General features: G+C 37.1%; 1 protein-coding gene across 14 annotated transcripts in view; it reads left to right on the forward strand.

Moving 5' to 3' along the window:
• The window catches only part of CEP170 (centrosomal protein 170), a 146,790-nt gene that overhangs the window by 26,898 nt on the left and 106,080 nt on the right, over positions 1-13,812 (forward strand). For 10 of the 14 annotated variants that reach the window (XM_079904878.1, XM_079904869.1, XM_079904882.1 and 7 more), the window contains exon 2: positions 10,688-10,833. In XM_079904878.1, the coding sequence (XP_079761004.1) occupies positions 10,729-10,833 (105 nt within the window). In that variant the 5' untranslated portion in view covers positions 10,688-10,728. Of the gene's footprint in view, positions 1-7,060; positions 7,146-7,841; positions 7,915-10,687; positions 10,834-13,812 lie in introns of those variants that run through there. The other 4 variants (XM_079904875.1, XM_079904877.1, XM_079904876.1 and 1 more) reach the window with 2 other exon arrangements.

Below are 13,812 nucleotides of genomic sequence, written 5' to 3' on the forward strand. Positions count from 1 at the left end.
GCTTTCTGCTTTTCACCGTTGAGTATGATGTTAGCTGTGGGCTTGTCATATATGGCCTTTATCATGTTGAGGTATGTTTCCCCCCAACACATTTTCTGGAGAGTTTTTATCATAAATGAATGTTGAATTTTGTCAAAAGCGTTTTTTGCATTTATTGAGATGATCATGTGGTTTTTTTTGTTTTTTTGCGGTACGCGGGCCTCTCACTGTTGTGGCCTCTCCCATTGTGGAGCACAGGCTCCGGATGTGCAGGCTCAGCAGCCATGGCTCACGGGCCTAGCTGTTCTGCGGCATGTGGGATCTTCCCAGACCGGGGCACGAACCCGTGTCCCCTGGATCGGCAGGTGGACTCTCAACCACTGCGCCACCAGGGAAGCCCGATAATGTGGTTTTTATTCTTCAGTATGTTAGTGTGGTATCACATTGATTGATTTGCAGATACTGAAAAGTCCTTGCATCCCTGGGTTAAATCCCATTTGATCACAGTGTATAATCTTTATAACGTATTGTTGGATTTGGTTTGCTAATATTTTGTTTAGGATTTTTGCATCTGGGTTCATCAGTGATATTGGCCTGTGATTTTTTTTTTTTTTTTTTTTTGTAGTGTCTTTTTCTAGTTTTGCTATCAGGGTGATGCTGGCCTCATAAAATGGGTTTGGAAGAGTTCCTTCCTCTTTAGTGTTTGGAATAGTTTGAGGGCATTAACTCTTTTCATTAATTCTAAATGTTTGTTAGAATTCACCTGTGAAGCCGTATGGTCCTGAACTTTTGTTTGGAGGTTGTTTTTTTTTCGTAAATTACTGATTCAATTTTATCTAGTAATTGGTCTGTCAGTCTTTTCTGTTTCTTCCCAGTTCAGTATTGGGAAAATTGTACATTTCTGGGAATTTGTCCATTTCTTCTAGGTTGTCTGTTTTGACATAATATTGTTCACAGTAACTTTTATGATCCTTTGAGTTTCTGTGGCATTGGTTGTAACTTCTTTTTCACTTCTGATTTGGGCCCTCTTTTTTCTTGATGAGTCTGGCTAAAGGTTTATCAATTTTGTTTATCTTTTCAAAGAACTAGGTTTTAGTTTTGTTGATCTTTTTTATTGTTTTTTAGTCCCTTTTTCATTTATTTCTGCTCTGATCTTTATGATTTCTTTCCTTCATCTAACTTTGGGTTTTGATTGCTTTTCTTTTGGTAGTTCCTTTAGGTGTAATGTTAGGTTGTTTGAGATTTTTCTTGTTTCCTGAGGTAAGCTTGTATCACTATAAACTTCCATCTTTGAACTGCTTTGGCTACATCCCATAGATTTTGGATCATTGTGTATTCATTTTCATTTGTCTACAGGTATTTTGGGGTTTCTTTGATTTCTTCAGTGACCTATTGGTTGTTTAGTAACATATTGTTAAGTCTCCATCTGTTTGTGGTTTGGGTAGTTTTTTTCTTATAGTTGATTCCTAGTCTCGTAGCATTTTGGTGGAAAAGATGTTTGATATGACTTCAGTTTTCTTAAATTTACTGAGACTTATTTTGTGGCCTAGCATGTCACCTATCCTGGAGAATATTCCATATGCACTTGAAAAGAATGTATCCTGCTGCTTTTGGATGGAATGTTCTATATATATCTATTAAGTCCATTTTAATGTATCATTTCAGGTTAATGTTTCCTTATTGATTTGCTGTCTGGATGATCTGTTCATTGATGTAAGTGGGGTGTTAAGCAAAAAGTTAGAAAATGTAAAGAGCTAACAGAGCTGAAGAATATGTAACTGAAATTTTAAAATATGTTAGAAGGAATCAGCAGTAGGTTAGATGATACAGAGGAACAGTCAGCAAACTGGGAGACAGAGTAGTGGCAATCACCCAAGCTCAACAGAAAAATGTTTAAATTTAAAATGAGGATGGATTAAGAGACCACTGGCACAAAGTCAGGTGTAAAAACATTAACACTATAGGGGTCCTAGAAGGAGAAGAGAGAGAGAAAGGGGCAGAGAACATATTTGAAGATATAACAGCTGAAAACTTCCCTAACCTAGGAAAGGAAACAGACATCTAGGTCCAGGATGTAGAGTCTGAAATAGGATCAACCCAAAGGGCACCACACCAAGATACATTGTAATTAAAATGGCAAAAGTTAAAGATAAAAAGAGGTTATTAAAAGCAGCAAGGGGGCTTCCCTGCTGGTACAGTGGTTGAGAGTCCACCTGCCGATGCAGGAGACACAGGTTCATGCCCCGGTCCGGGAAGATCCCACATGCCACGGAGTGGCTAGGCCCGTAAGCCATGGCCGCTGAGCCTGCGCGTCCGGAGCCTGTGCTCTGCAATGGGAGAGGCCACAGCAGTGAGAGGCCCATGTACTGAAAAAAAAAAAAGCAAGGGATAAGCAACAGTTACACATAAGGAACTGAGCTGATTTTTTAGCAGAAACTCTGCAGGTCAGAAGGAAGTGACACAATATATGTAAAGTGATGAAAGAGAAAAGTCTACAAACCAGAAAACTCTACCTGTCAAGGTTCTCATTCAGATTTGATAGATCAAAATTTTACAAACAAGCAAAAACTAAAGGAATTCAGCACCACCAAACAAACTTTACAAGAACGTTAAAGTGACTTCTTTAAGCAAAAAAGAAAGGCCACAACTAGAAACAGTAATCTTTATTATTTTCTTGCTTCAGTTATTTTTGGGTTTGGTTTCCTTAAGATGTGCATTTAGATTATTGATTTGAGATCTTTTTTTTGCTTTTTTTTTTTATAGTAGTTACAGCTGGAAATTTCTCTATTAGGACTGCTTTTGAGCACATCTTACAAGTTTTGTTATTCTGTATTGTTCTTTCCATTTGTTTCAATTTATTTTTTAATTTTCTTATGATTGCTTCTTTTACCCACTCATTGTTAAAGAGTGTGTTGTTTAGTTTTTACATATTGAGAATTTTCCAGCTTTCCTGCTGTTATTGATTTCTAATTTCATTAGATTGTGATTAGAAAAGTTGTTTTGTAATATTTCCATCTTTTCATTAAGTCTTGTTTTAGGCCTAACATTATGGTCTATTATGGAGAATATTCTTTGTGCACTTGAAAAGAATGTGATTCTGCTATAGTTGAGTGGAGTGTTTTGTATGTATCTGTTAGGTCAGATTGGTCCATAGTGTTATCAAGTCTTCTCTTTCTTTATTGATCTTCTGTCTGGTTGTTTTTCATAGTTGAAAACGGGGCATTGAAGTCTTCACTGTTACTGTTCTACTGTCTACTTATCTTTTTAATTTTGTCCATTTTTGCTTCATATATTTTGATGTTCTGTTGTTAGGTGTGTATATGTTTGCAGTTTTTATATCTTCTTGCTGTGTTGAACCTTTTATCAATATATAATGATCTTTGTCTTTTGTAAGCTCTTTTGAATTAAAATCTATTTTATTTGACATTAACATAGCCACCTCATTCTTTTGATTCCGGTTTGCATGGAATTTCTTGTTTTATCCTTTTACTTTCAACCTCTTTGTGTCCTTACATATACAGACTCTCTCATAGACAGGATCCTTTTGTTTTATCCAGCTTGCCTTTTTCTTCATTTTACTAGGAGAATTTAATACAAAGGTTTTATGAGGAATTACCTTGAAATACGTAAGTGTTTGAACTGATCCATTAGTTTTCCTTATCGTAACTTCTTTCCAAATTCATAAAGTTACCAAGAATATCCTTTTAGCCATTTCATCTGAGAGTATGGAAACATTAGTGTATCATATGTTGTTTGATGAACTATACAATGCTCATTTGTCCAGGGATTGTTTGGAGGCATATCCAGAGTTAGATTAACATGACTATGGAGACTTTTGCCCCTTTTCTTTAGCTTCTGTTGAATCATATCTGGTGTTTGTAATTTTAATAGTATATAACCTGAAGTTTGAAATCAATGCAATTAGAATGAAGTAACCAAACTACAGATATGGAGAGCAGACATTATCATTGGGAATTCACTTCTTTTAAGAGTAGCTAACGTTCTTGAGTCAATCTGGAAAAAAGAAAAGGAAACGATTATGACACTAAAGAAAATGGGGATAATATATGATCATTGAGATATTTTATTATATTTTGAATAGCTAGTTTATTTTAATGTTATTTTATTTCAAAATCATATGATAAAAGAAGCAATTTTCTAGAAGTATACTGAATAGGGCCCCTGGAGTTTTCTCTGTTCCTTCCCAGTCTCACTAATACAAAGAGAATGAGAGGAGGCTACTTGGGAAGAGAAGTTGAGAAAGTTTTGGAAGAGGGGGAGCTGTGGGAGGAAGAAATAAAGAAAAAAAGGAATTCTCATAGAATCTTGGAAAGGCTTGGGAATGTGAGATACCAGTTATCTTGGAAGACAGGGTGGACTGAAACCAAGAAAATCAGTTGAAGTTCATATAAAGAACTAGTAGGCTCCATTGCCCAAACCCCTAGTCCCACAGAAGATTACAGGTTTATTATCTGAAGATACTAAATCAGAGAGTCTCTAAACATGTGACCCTCAAGCTCATTCAAGGATGGGATAAGGTGCTATGCTTAACCAAGGAGATAAATACATAGAAACTCTTCACATGGAATGGTGAGGTTCCCCCCAGTTATTTCTTCTTGACTTGGCTTCCACAGCATCATCAGTGTGCTTTTGCCCACTTTGGGAGGAGATTGGAGGATTCTCCGGTGGGTAAACTGAACTGTTCCAGATGGTGAAAAAGTAAACTATAGATGTTGACCTTTTTCCCAAAGAAAAAGTGAGCTTGCATCTTCTTCTATAGCTGGATTCTCTCCTTGTTGGACTTTTTGTTAATATAAGCTTCCTTTGTCTACAATTTGTAGTTCTGTAACACATAACAGCCTTAGGTTTAATTATACAAATAAATGTTACCATTCTGAGATGAAGAAACTGGAAAAAAGGGAACAATTTCAACAAAATTTCAATTGTGTATTTCTGAAAATACTCAAGTGAGTGTATTGGACTTATCAGTGTACTTTTTTTTTTTTTTTTTTTTGGTACGCGTGCCTCTCACTGCTGTGGCCTCTCCCGCCATGGAGCACAGGCTCCGGACGCGCAGGCTCAGCGGCCATGGCTCACGGGCCCAGCCGCTTCACGGCACGTGGGATACCCCCAGACCGGGGCACGAACCCGTGTCCCCTGCATCGGCAGGCGGATTCTCAACCACTGCGCCACCAGGGAAGCCCCATCTGTACTTTTAAAAAGATACTATATTTCAGTAAATTATACTCACCTTTTGTGCATTATAGTCAGTGATGAAGCAGATCACTGCACATCTCTCAATGGCTTAAAACAACACTAATTCTATTTTTCAGCTAAGGGTTGAATGATATACTGAGGGCCTGCTTCAAGTTCTGTGTTAGATACACATCTGTTCTACATGTGTCTCATTCTTCTTGAAGTAATGGGCTAGCTAGGGCGTGTTCTTTCTATGGTAATGGCAGAGGTACAAGAGGTCAAACCCAATTGCCCAAGCACATTTTAGCTTCCACTTGCATCACAGCTATTAACACCATTCCATTGGCCAAAACAAGTCATGAGGCAGAGCCCAGATTTATGGAGTGGGAAGTTTTACTCCCACCTTTAATTGGAGGAATTGCAAAGTCATAGGGCAAAGGTTATAGTTTATGGCTGTACTTGAGATGTAATAAGATCTGGGACTGTAATCTTTGCAAAGGTCAAGGTCTTCCATACTCTTCAGTCTTTAGATCCCCAGTATGACCTGAAAATTATTTGTGCTTTGAGAAAGTGTTACAGGAATTTTAATCAGTGATCCATTAAATGTACTTTTCAGAATTGAAATATGTATGAAATAAAGGTTATAGTATTTTTAATTTTATGAGTAAGGTATAAGGCATATTATATTGCCATAATTTTTACCCTAATCTATTTCTTTAAGTGAATAATTTTAGAACATTGACATAGAAGATATTCAACGTATATGTATTGTTTGGTTGATGTATTTTGAGTCTCATATTATGACATTATTGTATTATTTGGCAGAAAAGATCAGGAGGAGAGGGAGAAAAGGCAATGAGCATAAATTGAGTGCCTCCCAATATGCTGGATACTACAAGATAGCAATATCTATATCTCATTTTATCTTGATGTGCTCTCTTCTTATTTTGGGGGGTTATTTTGTTTTTCTTTTCATTTTTACAGATAGGATATCTGAAGTGCCCAAGTCAAGACCTTGGGCATATTCTATCCAATCGGCAAACCCAAAGGCCCCTTTTCCTGCCCTTTAGAGGAAGCTGAGCCGAAAATTCTGCCTTGGCCACTGAGGAAGCTCAGTTTTCAGTTTTACCCATATGCAAATGTCAGTATTAACTCAGTGAGTAGGAAAAGAGCATTGCAACTAAGGGACCAGTGAGAAAGCTGTCTTAGATAAGGGAAGAGTCCCATGTGAGAACTGAGAGACAGTGGGTTTATATCATATCTCATTCCCTCCCATTGTAGAAAAACTAGAAGATGACTCACGGTCACTGCCCCACCCCAGTAAATAAATACCCTTCATCTTGAGGATTATGCTTTTCATTTTTGTTTCTTAGAAAATGTGTATATTTGTTACCTTTTAAGTGTCATTGAAAGTCAAAATAAAATATGTAAAAAGCCATTATTTTAATTTTATTTTATATAGTTAATTACTGTATGTTTATATTGTGGAGTTATATATTACATATTGGTATATAATTATGCTTGCTATTGTCTAAATAATTAAAATATTTTTGTAGCATATGAATCATGCTTACATACTACGTTGTGATTTAAAAAATGTCTGGAAACTGTTCTTGTTGCCCCTGGTTGGCTCTGGTGTTTCGTTTGCTGTATTTAGGTTAATTTGATTTCCTTTAACATGTCTTACGGACATTGTCCATACAAATGCTGAAAAGTTTTTTTCTTCAGTTCCCTTAAATGAGTTTAAAACTGTTGACTTACTTATTAATGTCATGTTTTAAAATTGTCTTTCCTTGGAAAGGCAGTATGCAAATTATATACCATATTTAGATTGAAGGTTTTTTCTTCTGGTAAAATTTTTTTGATTCTCTGTTTATTTGGCCAGGACATACATATAAAATGCTAAAAAGCATTTTGACAGAAAGTAGACGGATGGAAGACTAACAACAACATTTGCATCAAGAAATTAGGTGAATGGAAGATTTAAGAATCCACATAAATTAACCATATCAATTCAATAAATTGAGAAGGGAGTAAGACTTAATTGTTCTAACTTTACAGAAAATTATTTGCTTATTTTGGTGAAACCAATTGTTTCATGTATGTGTAGATAAGTTCATAATATATGGGATTTTTACCTTAACATGAAATTCTACATTTTAAAGGTTTCTCTTTTAATATATAGATGTGTTTCTTATTGCAGAATGTTTTGTTTCACTGTTCTGTAGTATAGCTTCTAATTAAATCATATAAGAATGTATATGGGAATTTCATGGGAAAAATATTTACAAGTAGTATTCTTTTGATCAATAAGAAAAAAACTGTTGAGTAGATACTATCCTTATTCCCATTTTACACAAGAGGAAACTAAGGGACATGGGGTAATAAGTAACTTGCCCAAGGTCGTGTGGAAATAAGTGGTGGAACCAGGAGTCAGACTTCTCCACCAATCTGTCTGACTCTTAAGTTTATGCTCTTAATGACATAGTCACATCCTCTAAGATAGTAGTAATTCTCAGAGCCCAGTCAACAGGCCTCTGGGAATCCTTGAAACTGTTTCAAGGGTCACGAGGTCAAAACTATTTTCATAATACTATCAAAACATTATTGGCTTTTTTATTGTATAGACCTTTGAACTAATAATATGGAAAAACAGTGGTGGCTAAAGCTGCTTAGTCAAGGCATTGGCACCGTACTATGCTAATAGTAATAATATTCTTCACTGGCATGCACTTGCAGGTAAGAAAAACAGCCAGTTTCACTTAAGAATGTCCTTGATGAAGTGTTAAAAATGATTGTTTATTAAGTCTTGACCTTTGAATTACATCTTTTTAATGTTTTGTAAGACTAAATGGAAATACACATAAAGCACTTAACGCTGTATACGAAAGTGCCATGGTTGTTGCAAGAAAAAGCACTTGTGTCATTGTTTGAGTTGTGAGCTGAACTAGCCAGTTGTTTCATAGAACATCATTTTTACTTGAAACGATGACTGACAGACAAATTATGGTTTTGTAGACCTGAGTATTTAGCAGACAGTGTAAACCTGTCACTTCAAGGAAAAGAATTGACAGTATTTTTTTACCAGTAAAATTTAGGCAAATTTTTCTAAGAGAAAATTAGAATTTTAGGAGCTTGATTCTGCTGCTTAACAGCTGCCCAGTAATTAAAGACTTTTCAGATGAGATGGGTGATGATATAAATGAATGTGATATTTTAAAATAGTATAATGAAATGTGTCATCACTTAGAAGATCTGTGTAACTCAGGGAACCAGTGTTTTTCAAATGACCAATGCACAGTGTTATAAAATCTCTTCAGAGCAGAAGATGGATTTTCATGTTAAAATGTATGGAAAGTTTCAGATTCCATATTATAAATAACTTTCAGGAAATTACCACCTGTGAAGTTTTGATGTAGTATCAGAGAAAACTATCTTCAGTTATTTGGAAAGACTATTAAAATAAATTTTCCATTTCCCACTACTTATCTGGGAATAAGTATGAAGCTAGGCTTTTAAATATTTTAAGTTAAACAGTATATGGCAACAGATTGAATTCAGAGCAGATATGAAAATCTTCTGTTAAGCCATAGCTTAAAGAGATTTTTAAAAATGTAAAATTGTGCTATTCTTCTCACTAATTATTTGTTTCAGAAATATAGTAAATCTTCATTAAAATGTTAGCCATTTTTTCTGTAAAATTGATTTATTGATCATTTTAAATGAATTAATACATACCAGTTTCTCAGTTTTTATTTCTAATATGGTAAATATTAATATATCTAACCCATGTAAACAAAATGTTCTTTAGGGTCCTTTTTTAAAAAAAAAAAGTGTAAGAGTCTTAAGGACAAAAAGTTTAGGAGCTGCTGCTCTAGAAGAAACATATTTAGAAAGTACAGTATAGGACTTCCCTGGTGGCGCAGTGGTTAGGAATCCGCCTGCCAATGCAGCGGACATGGGTTCGAGCCCTGGTCTGGGAGGATCCCACATGCGGCAGAGCGGCTGGGTCCGTGCGCCACAACTGCTGAGCCTGCGCTCTAGAGCCCGCACGCCTAGGACCCGTGCTCCGCAGCAAGAGAAGCCACCTCAGTGAAAAGCCCGTGCACCGCAGCAAGGGGTAGCCCCCGCTTCCCTCAACTAGAGAAAAGCCCGACTGCAACAGTGGAGACCCAGTGCAGCCAAAAATAAAATAAATAAATTTAAAAAAAAAAAACACCATTCACTTAAAAAAAAAGAAAAAGTACCGTACATGTTAGGACAGAGAAATTGAAATTGCATGTTTTTGAAAGTGCATTAAGTGGTCTACACTTGGTAGACAAAGAAGCAATTTCTTTGGTGTCCATTGTTAGCTCTTAATCAGATATCAAATATATTCATTTGAATTGAGTGTGTTTCTCAAAACATTTATAATTGAGACACTTATTTGTATAACATTGCTAGTGTTTACTGAGGTTAACATGATACTAATGTGATCATTTACTTGAGAATTGTAGACCTTTATAAGCTATGTCAAATTGTAGACCTTTATAAGCTATAGAGATATGACAAATGTTATTAGTTGACTACCTACTTAATTGCCTAATGTATTCCTTTTTAAGTGAACTCTTTTTTTTTTTTTGGTACGCGGGCCTCTCACTGCTGTGGCCTCTCCCGTTGCGGAGCACAGGCTCCAGACGCGTAGGCTCAGCGGCCATGGCTCACGGGCCCAGCCGCTTCACGGCACGTGGGGTACCCCCGGACCGGGCCACGAACCCGCGTCCCCCACATCGCCAGGCGGATTCTCAACCACTGCGCCACCAGGGAAGCCCCATCTGTACTTTTAAAAAGATACTATATTTCAGTAAATTATACTCACCTTTTGTGCATTATAGTCAGTGATGAAGCAAATCACTGCACATCTCTCAATGGCTTAAAACAACACTAATTCTATTTTTCAGCTAAGGGTTGAATGATATACTGAGGGCCTGCTTCAAGTTCTGTGTTAGATACACATCTGTTCTACATGTGTCTCATTCTTCTTGAAGTAATGGGCTAGCTAGGGCGTGTTCTTTCTATGGTAATGGCAGAGGTACAAGAGGTCAAACCCAATTGCCCAAGCACATTTTAGCTTCCACTTGCATCACAGCTATTAACACCATTCCATTGGCCAAAACAAGTCATGAGGCAGAGCCCAGATTTATGGAGTGGGAAGTTTTACTCCCACCTTTAATTGGAGGAATTGCAAAGTCATAGGGCAAAGGTTAAATAGTTTATGGCTGTACTTGAGATGTAATAAGATCTGGGACTGTAATCTTTGCAAAGTGAACTCTTAATGGAGTCCATGGACTTACTTTACTGCTGAAAATTTGGTAGATATGTTGTTTCCTGGGACCCGTGGCCTGTCTTATTTATGTAGTCAGGGGTAAATGTTGAATGCAGTTCTATTCCAAGGCCTAGTTATAGGGTTTGGTGAATAGATGCTAAAGTTGAAAATATCTAAATGTATGTTTTTCTGAATCTCTCTCTGCAGGATGACGTAGCTTTGCCAAAGACTTAGAAGCTAAGCAGAAAATGAGCTTAACATCCTGGTTTTTGGTGAGCAGTGGAGGCACTCGCCACAGGCTGCCACGAGAAATGATTTTTGTTGGAAGAGATGACTGTGAGCTCATGTTGCAGGTAATTGCATCTGCCTTCTGTATGTGTCTACTCAAAACCTGGAACTGACATGAAATATTTTTCTACTCCTTTGGAGGGCAACTCTACTTAACATTTGAACTTTCCAGCTCTCCCTCTTTAAGCTCTAGTTACTAGTTTAATAAATTTTCTCCCCTTGTATCATTTAAAACTAAGTTCTAAGTCTTGGAGATTATATTTTGAAAAATGAGAGCTTTGAGTAGAGAAGTTTGTTTTTAAGAAGTAAGAAGTTTCACATTATACACTTTTAAAATAAGACTTGTAAGTAATTCATAAAATTAGCATAGAATGAAGTAAAACTGAATTTTAATTATGGATACTTAATTGATACTGGAATTAATCTCTCTTTTTCTTTTCGAGGTTTTCATTATGATATCTTCCAGTAGTTTGAGCATACAGATTGTTGGCATTTACTGAATTATGTATAAAGGAGTTACTTTTAAAACATACTTCGACGATTTTTTTAAAATTAATTTATTTTTTATTTTATTTATTTATTTTATTTATTTTTGGCTGTGTTGGGTCTTCGTTGCTGCACGTGGGCTTTCTCTAGTTGAGGTGAGCGGGGGCTGCTCTTCGTTGCAGTGCGTGGGCTTCTCATTCCGGTAGCTTCTCTTGTTGCGGAGCACAGGCTCTAAGTGCAGAGGCTTCAGTAGTTGTGGCCCGCAGGCTCTAGAGCGCAGGCTCAGTAGTTGTGGCACACAGGCTTAGTTGCTCCGCGGCATTTGGGATCTTCCCGGACCAGGGCTCGAACCCCTGTCCCCTGCGTTGGCAGGCGGATTCTTGACCCCTGCGCCACCAGGGAAGCCCTTTTAAGATGTTTTTGAGCAAAGTAATTAGAAAAATGGATCCCTTGGTTTTTGAGATTTAGTTACTTTAATAGGTCCTGGCAATCTAGAATAGAATCTTATCCCCTTGCCCTCCCCTCTTTTGTTGGTAAAAAACTGTAAACAAGTACTTAGAATAGAGAGATTTGTTCTGTTAGCCCAGAGTTTCTCAACTGGGGTGATCCTGCCTCCCCCCAATTCCCCCAAAAGATATTTGGCAGTATTGGAGACATTTTGATTTTTTTTTTTTTAAGAGACAGTTGATTTTTTTTTAATATATTTATTTATTTATTTAGTCATTTATTTATTTATTTAGGCTGCCCCAGGTCTTAGTTGCGGCATATGGGATCTTCGTTGCCTCATGCAGGATCTTTAGTTGCAGCATGCAGACTTCTTAGTTGCAGGATCTTTAGTTGCACTGGGATCTAGTTCCCTGACCAGGGATTGAACCTGGACCCCCTGCATTGGGAGCGCATAGTCTTACCCACTGGACAACCAGGGAAGTCCCCATTTTGATTGTTGTGCATGGTAGAGGGTTGGAGGTGGTTGCTACTGACATTCAGTAGGCAAAGGTCAAGAGGCCAGGGGGGGTTGCAAACATCCTACAGTATATAACATACTTCTTCATACCCCCTGTACCACACCCACCAAACACACCCAACAAAGAATTATTTGGCCAAAAATATCAATAGTGCTGAGACTGAGAAACCCTACATTGTCCCCAGAAAAGTCAGATCTGCATATGTTTACATACGTTTTTACTTTAAAATTAAAGAACTTATTTTATAGTTTTGAGACAGTAAAAGTAAAGCCACTATATAGCTATATGAGTATATGAGTTACATGTATAAAGAAACCTTATTTAAAGAAATTCAATGAGAGAAATAGAATAGTACAGAGATTTTTCTGGGCTCCTCAGTGAGATGGAGTAGTGAGACTAGCAACTGAGAAGGCAGTAATGATTCTGTTTGGATGCCCCTTGTAACTGAAACATATCTTAAGTTCAAACTGGGGGGAACTCATTCATTAGAGTGGAAGAGGTACTTTCTGTGTGGCATTTGTGTCAACTAGCAGAGCAGTGTCCTAGGAAATGTGGGAATGGCTGTTTAGGAACTTGCAGAATAAATCTTTTCTTACATGGAGATAAGATTAAGAGACATGACTGGTAAGGTGTCTGTGTCCTGGATTATGTGTAACAAATGTAAGTTGTCTGACAATTTGTGAGGTGGAGGGAGGAAGCTGAAAGTCCAAGGAGACCAAGATGGGTTCCAATTCACAGGACACACCATCGGAGAGGAAAGAGCTACATAGAGAAAGAACTCTGTGGAGGATTACCCTTGAGTATGCAGTTGAGTACTGATCAGCACACATATGTGAAGAAACTACCCAAGGGCAGGGGAAAAAAATCCCACTCAAATTAGAGTTAACAGTATCCGGCACTAACAGGGTCAGGAATGGTGCCTGTTGCTAACAGCCAGACTGGAAAACCTCACAATTCACAGGGAATTGGTCTCTACCCCTTAGTAGTGGGGAAATAATTAACCCTAGTCTGAGTTCTACTCTTATCTCAATCTTAAAAACAATACTCAAAAGGGTCACACTGTTTTTAAGTAACTTAGCTGTGTCCCAGACCAAAGTTCAAGAATATTTATAGGAATACAGAAATACAAAGGTAAAATTCCCAGTGTTTGTTAACCAATAAAAAATTATCAGGTCTGTAAAGAAGCAGGAAAATGTGACCCATAATGAAGATTGATTAAAGATTTTCTGTTTTTGAAGAGTTTGGCAAAGTTTGGCAAAATTTAAAAATGGCAAAACAATCTTGAAAAAGAAGAATAAAGTTGCACAACTCACACTTCTCAGCTTCAAAATTTATTACAAAGCTGGCAATACTGGAATAAGGGTAGACATACAGACAAATGGAACAGAATGAAGAGTTCAGAAGGAAACCCATATATCTATGGCTGTTACGGTTTGAATTGTGTCCCCCACCCCCAAAGATGTATCAAAGTCCTAATATCCCATACTTGTGAATGTGATCTTATTAGGAAATAGAGTCTTTGAGGATGTGATCAAGTTAAATGAAGTCATTAGGGTGGACCTTAAGCAAATATAACTTGGTGTCACATGATGA

This window comes from Stenella coeruleoalba (genome assembly GCF_951394435.1).
Source record: "Stenella coeruleoalba genome assembly, chromosome: 1".
Taxonomy (NCBI): domain Eukaryota; kingdom Metazoa; phylum Chordata; class Mammalia; order Artiodactyla; family Delphinidae; genus Stenella; species Stenella coeruleoalba.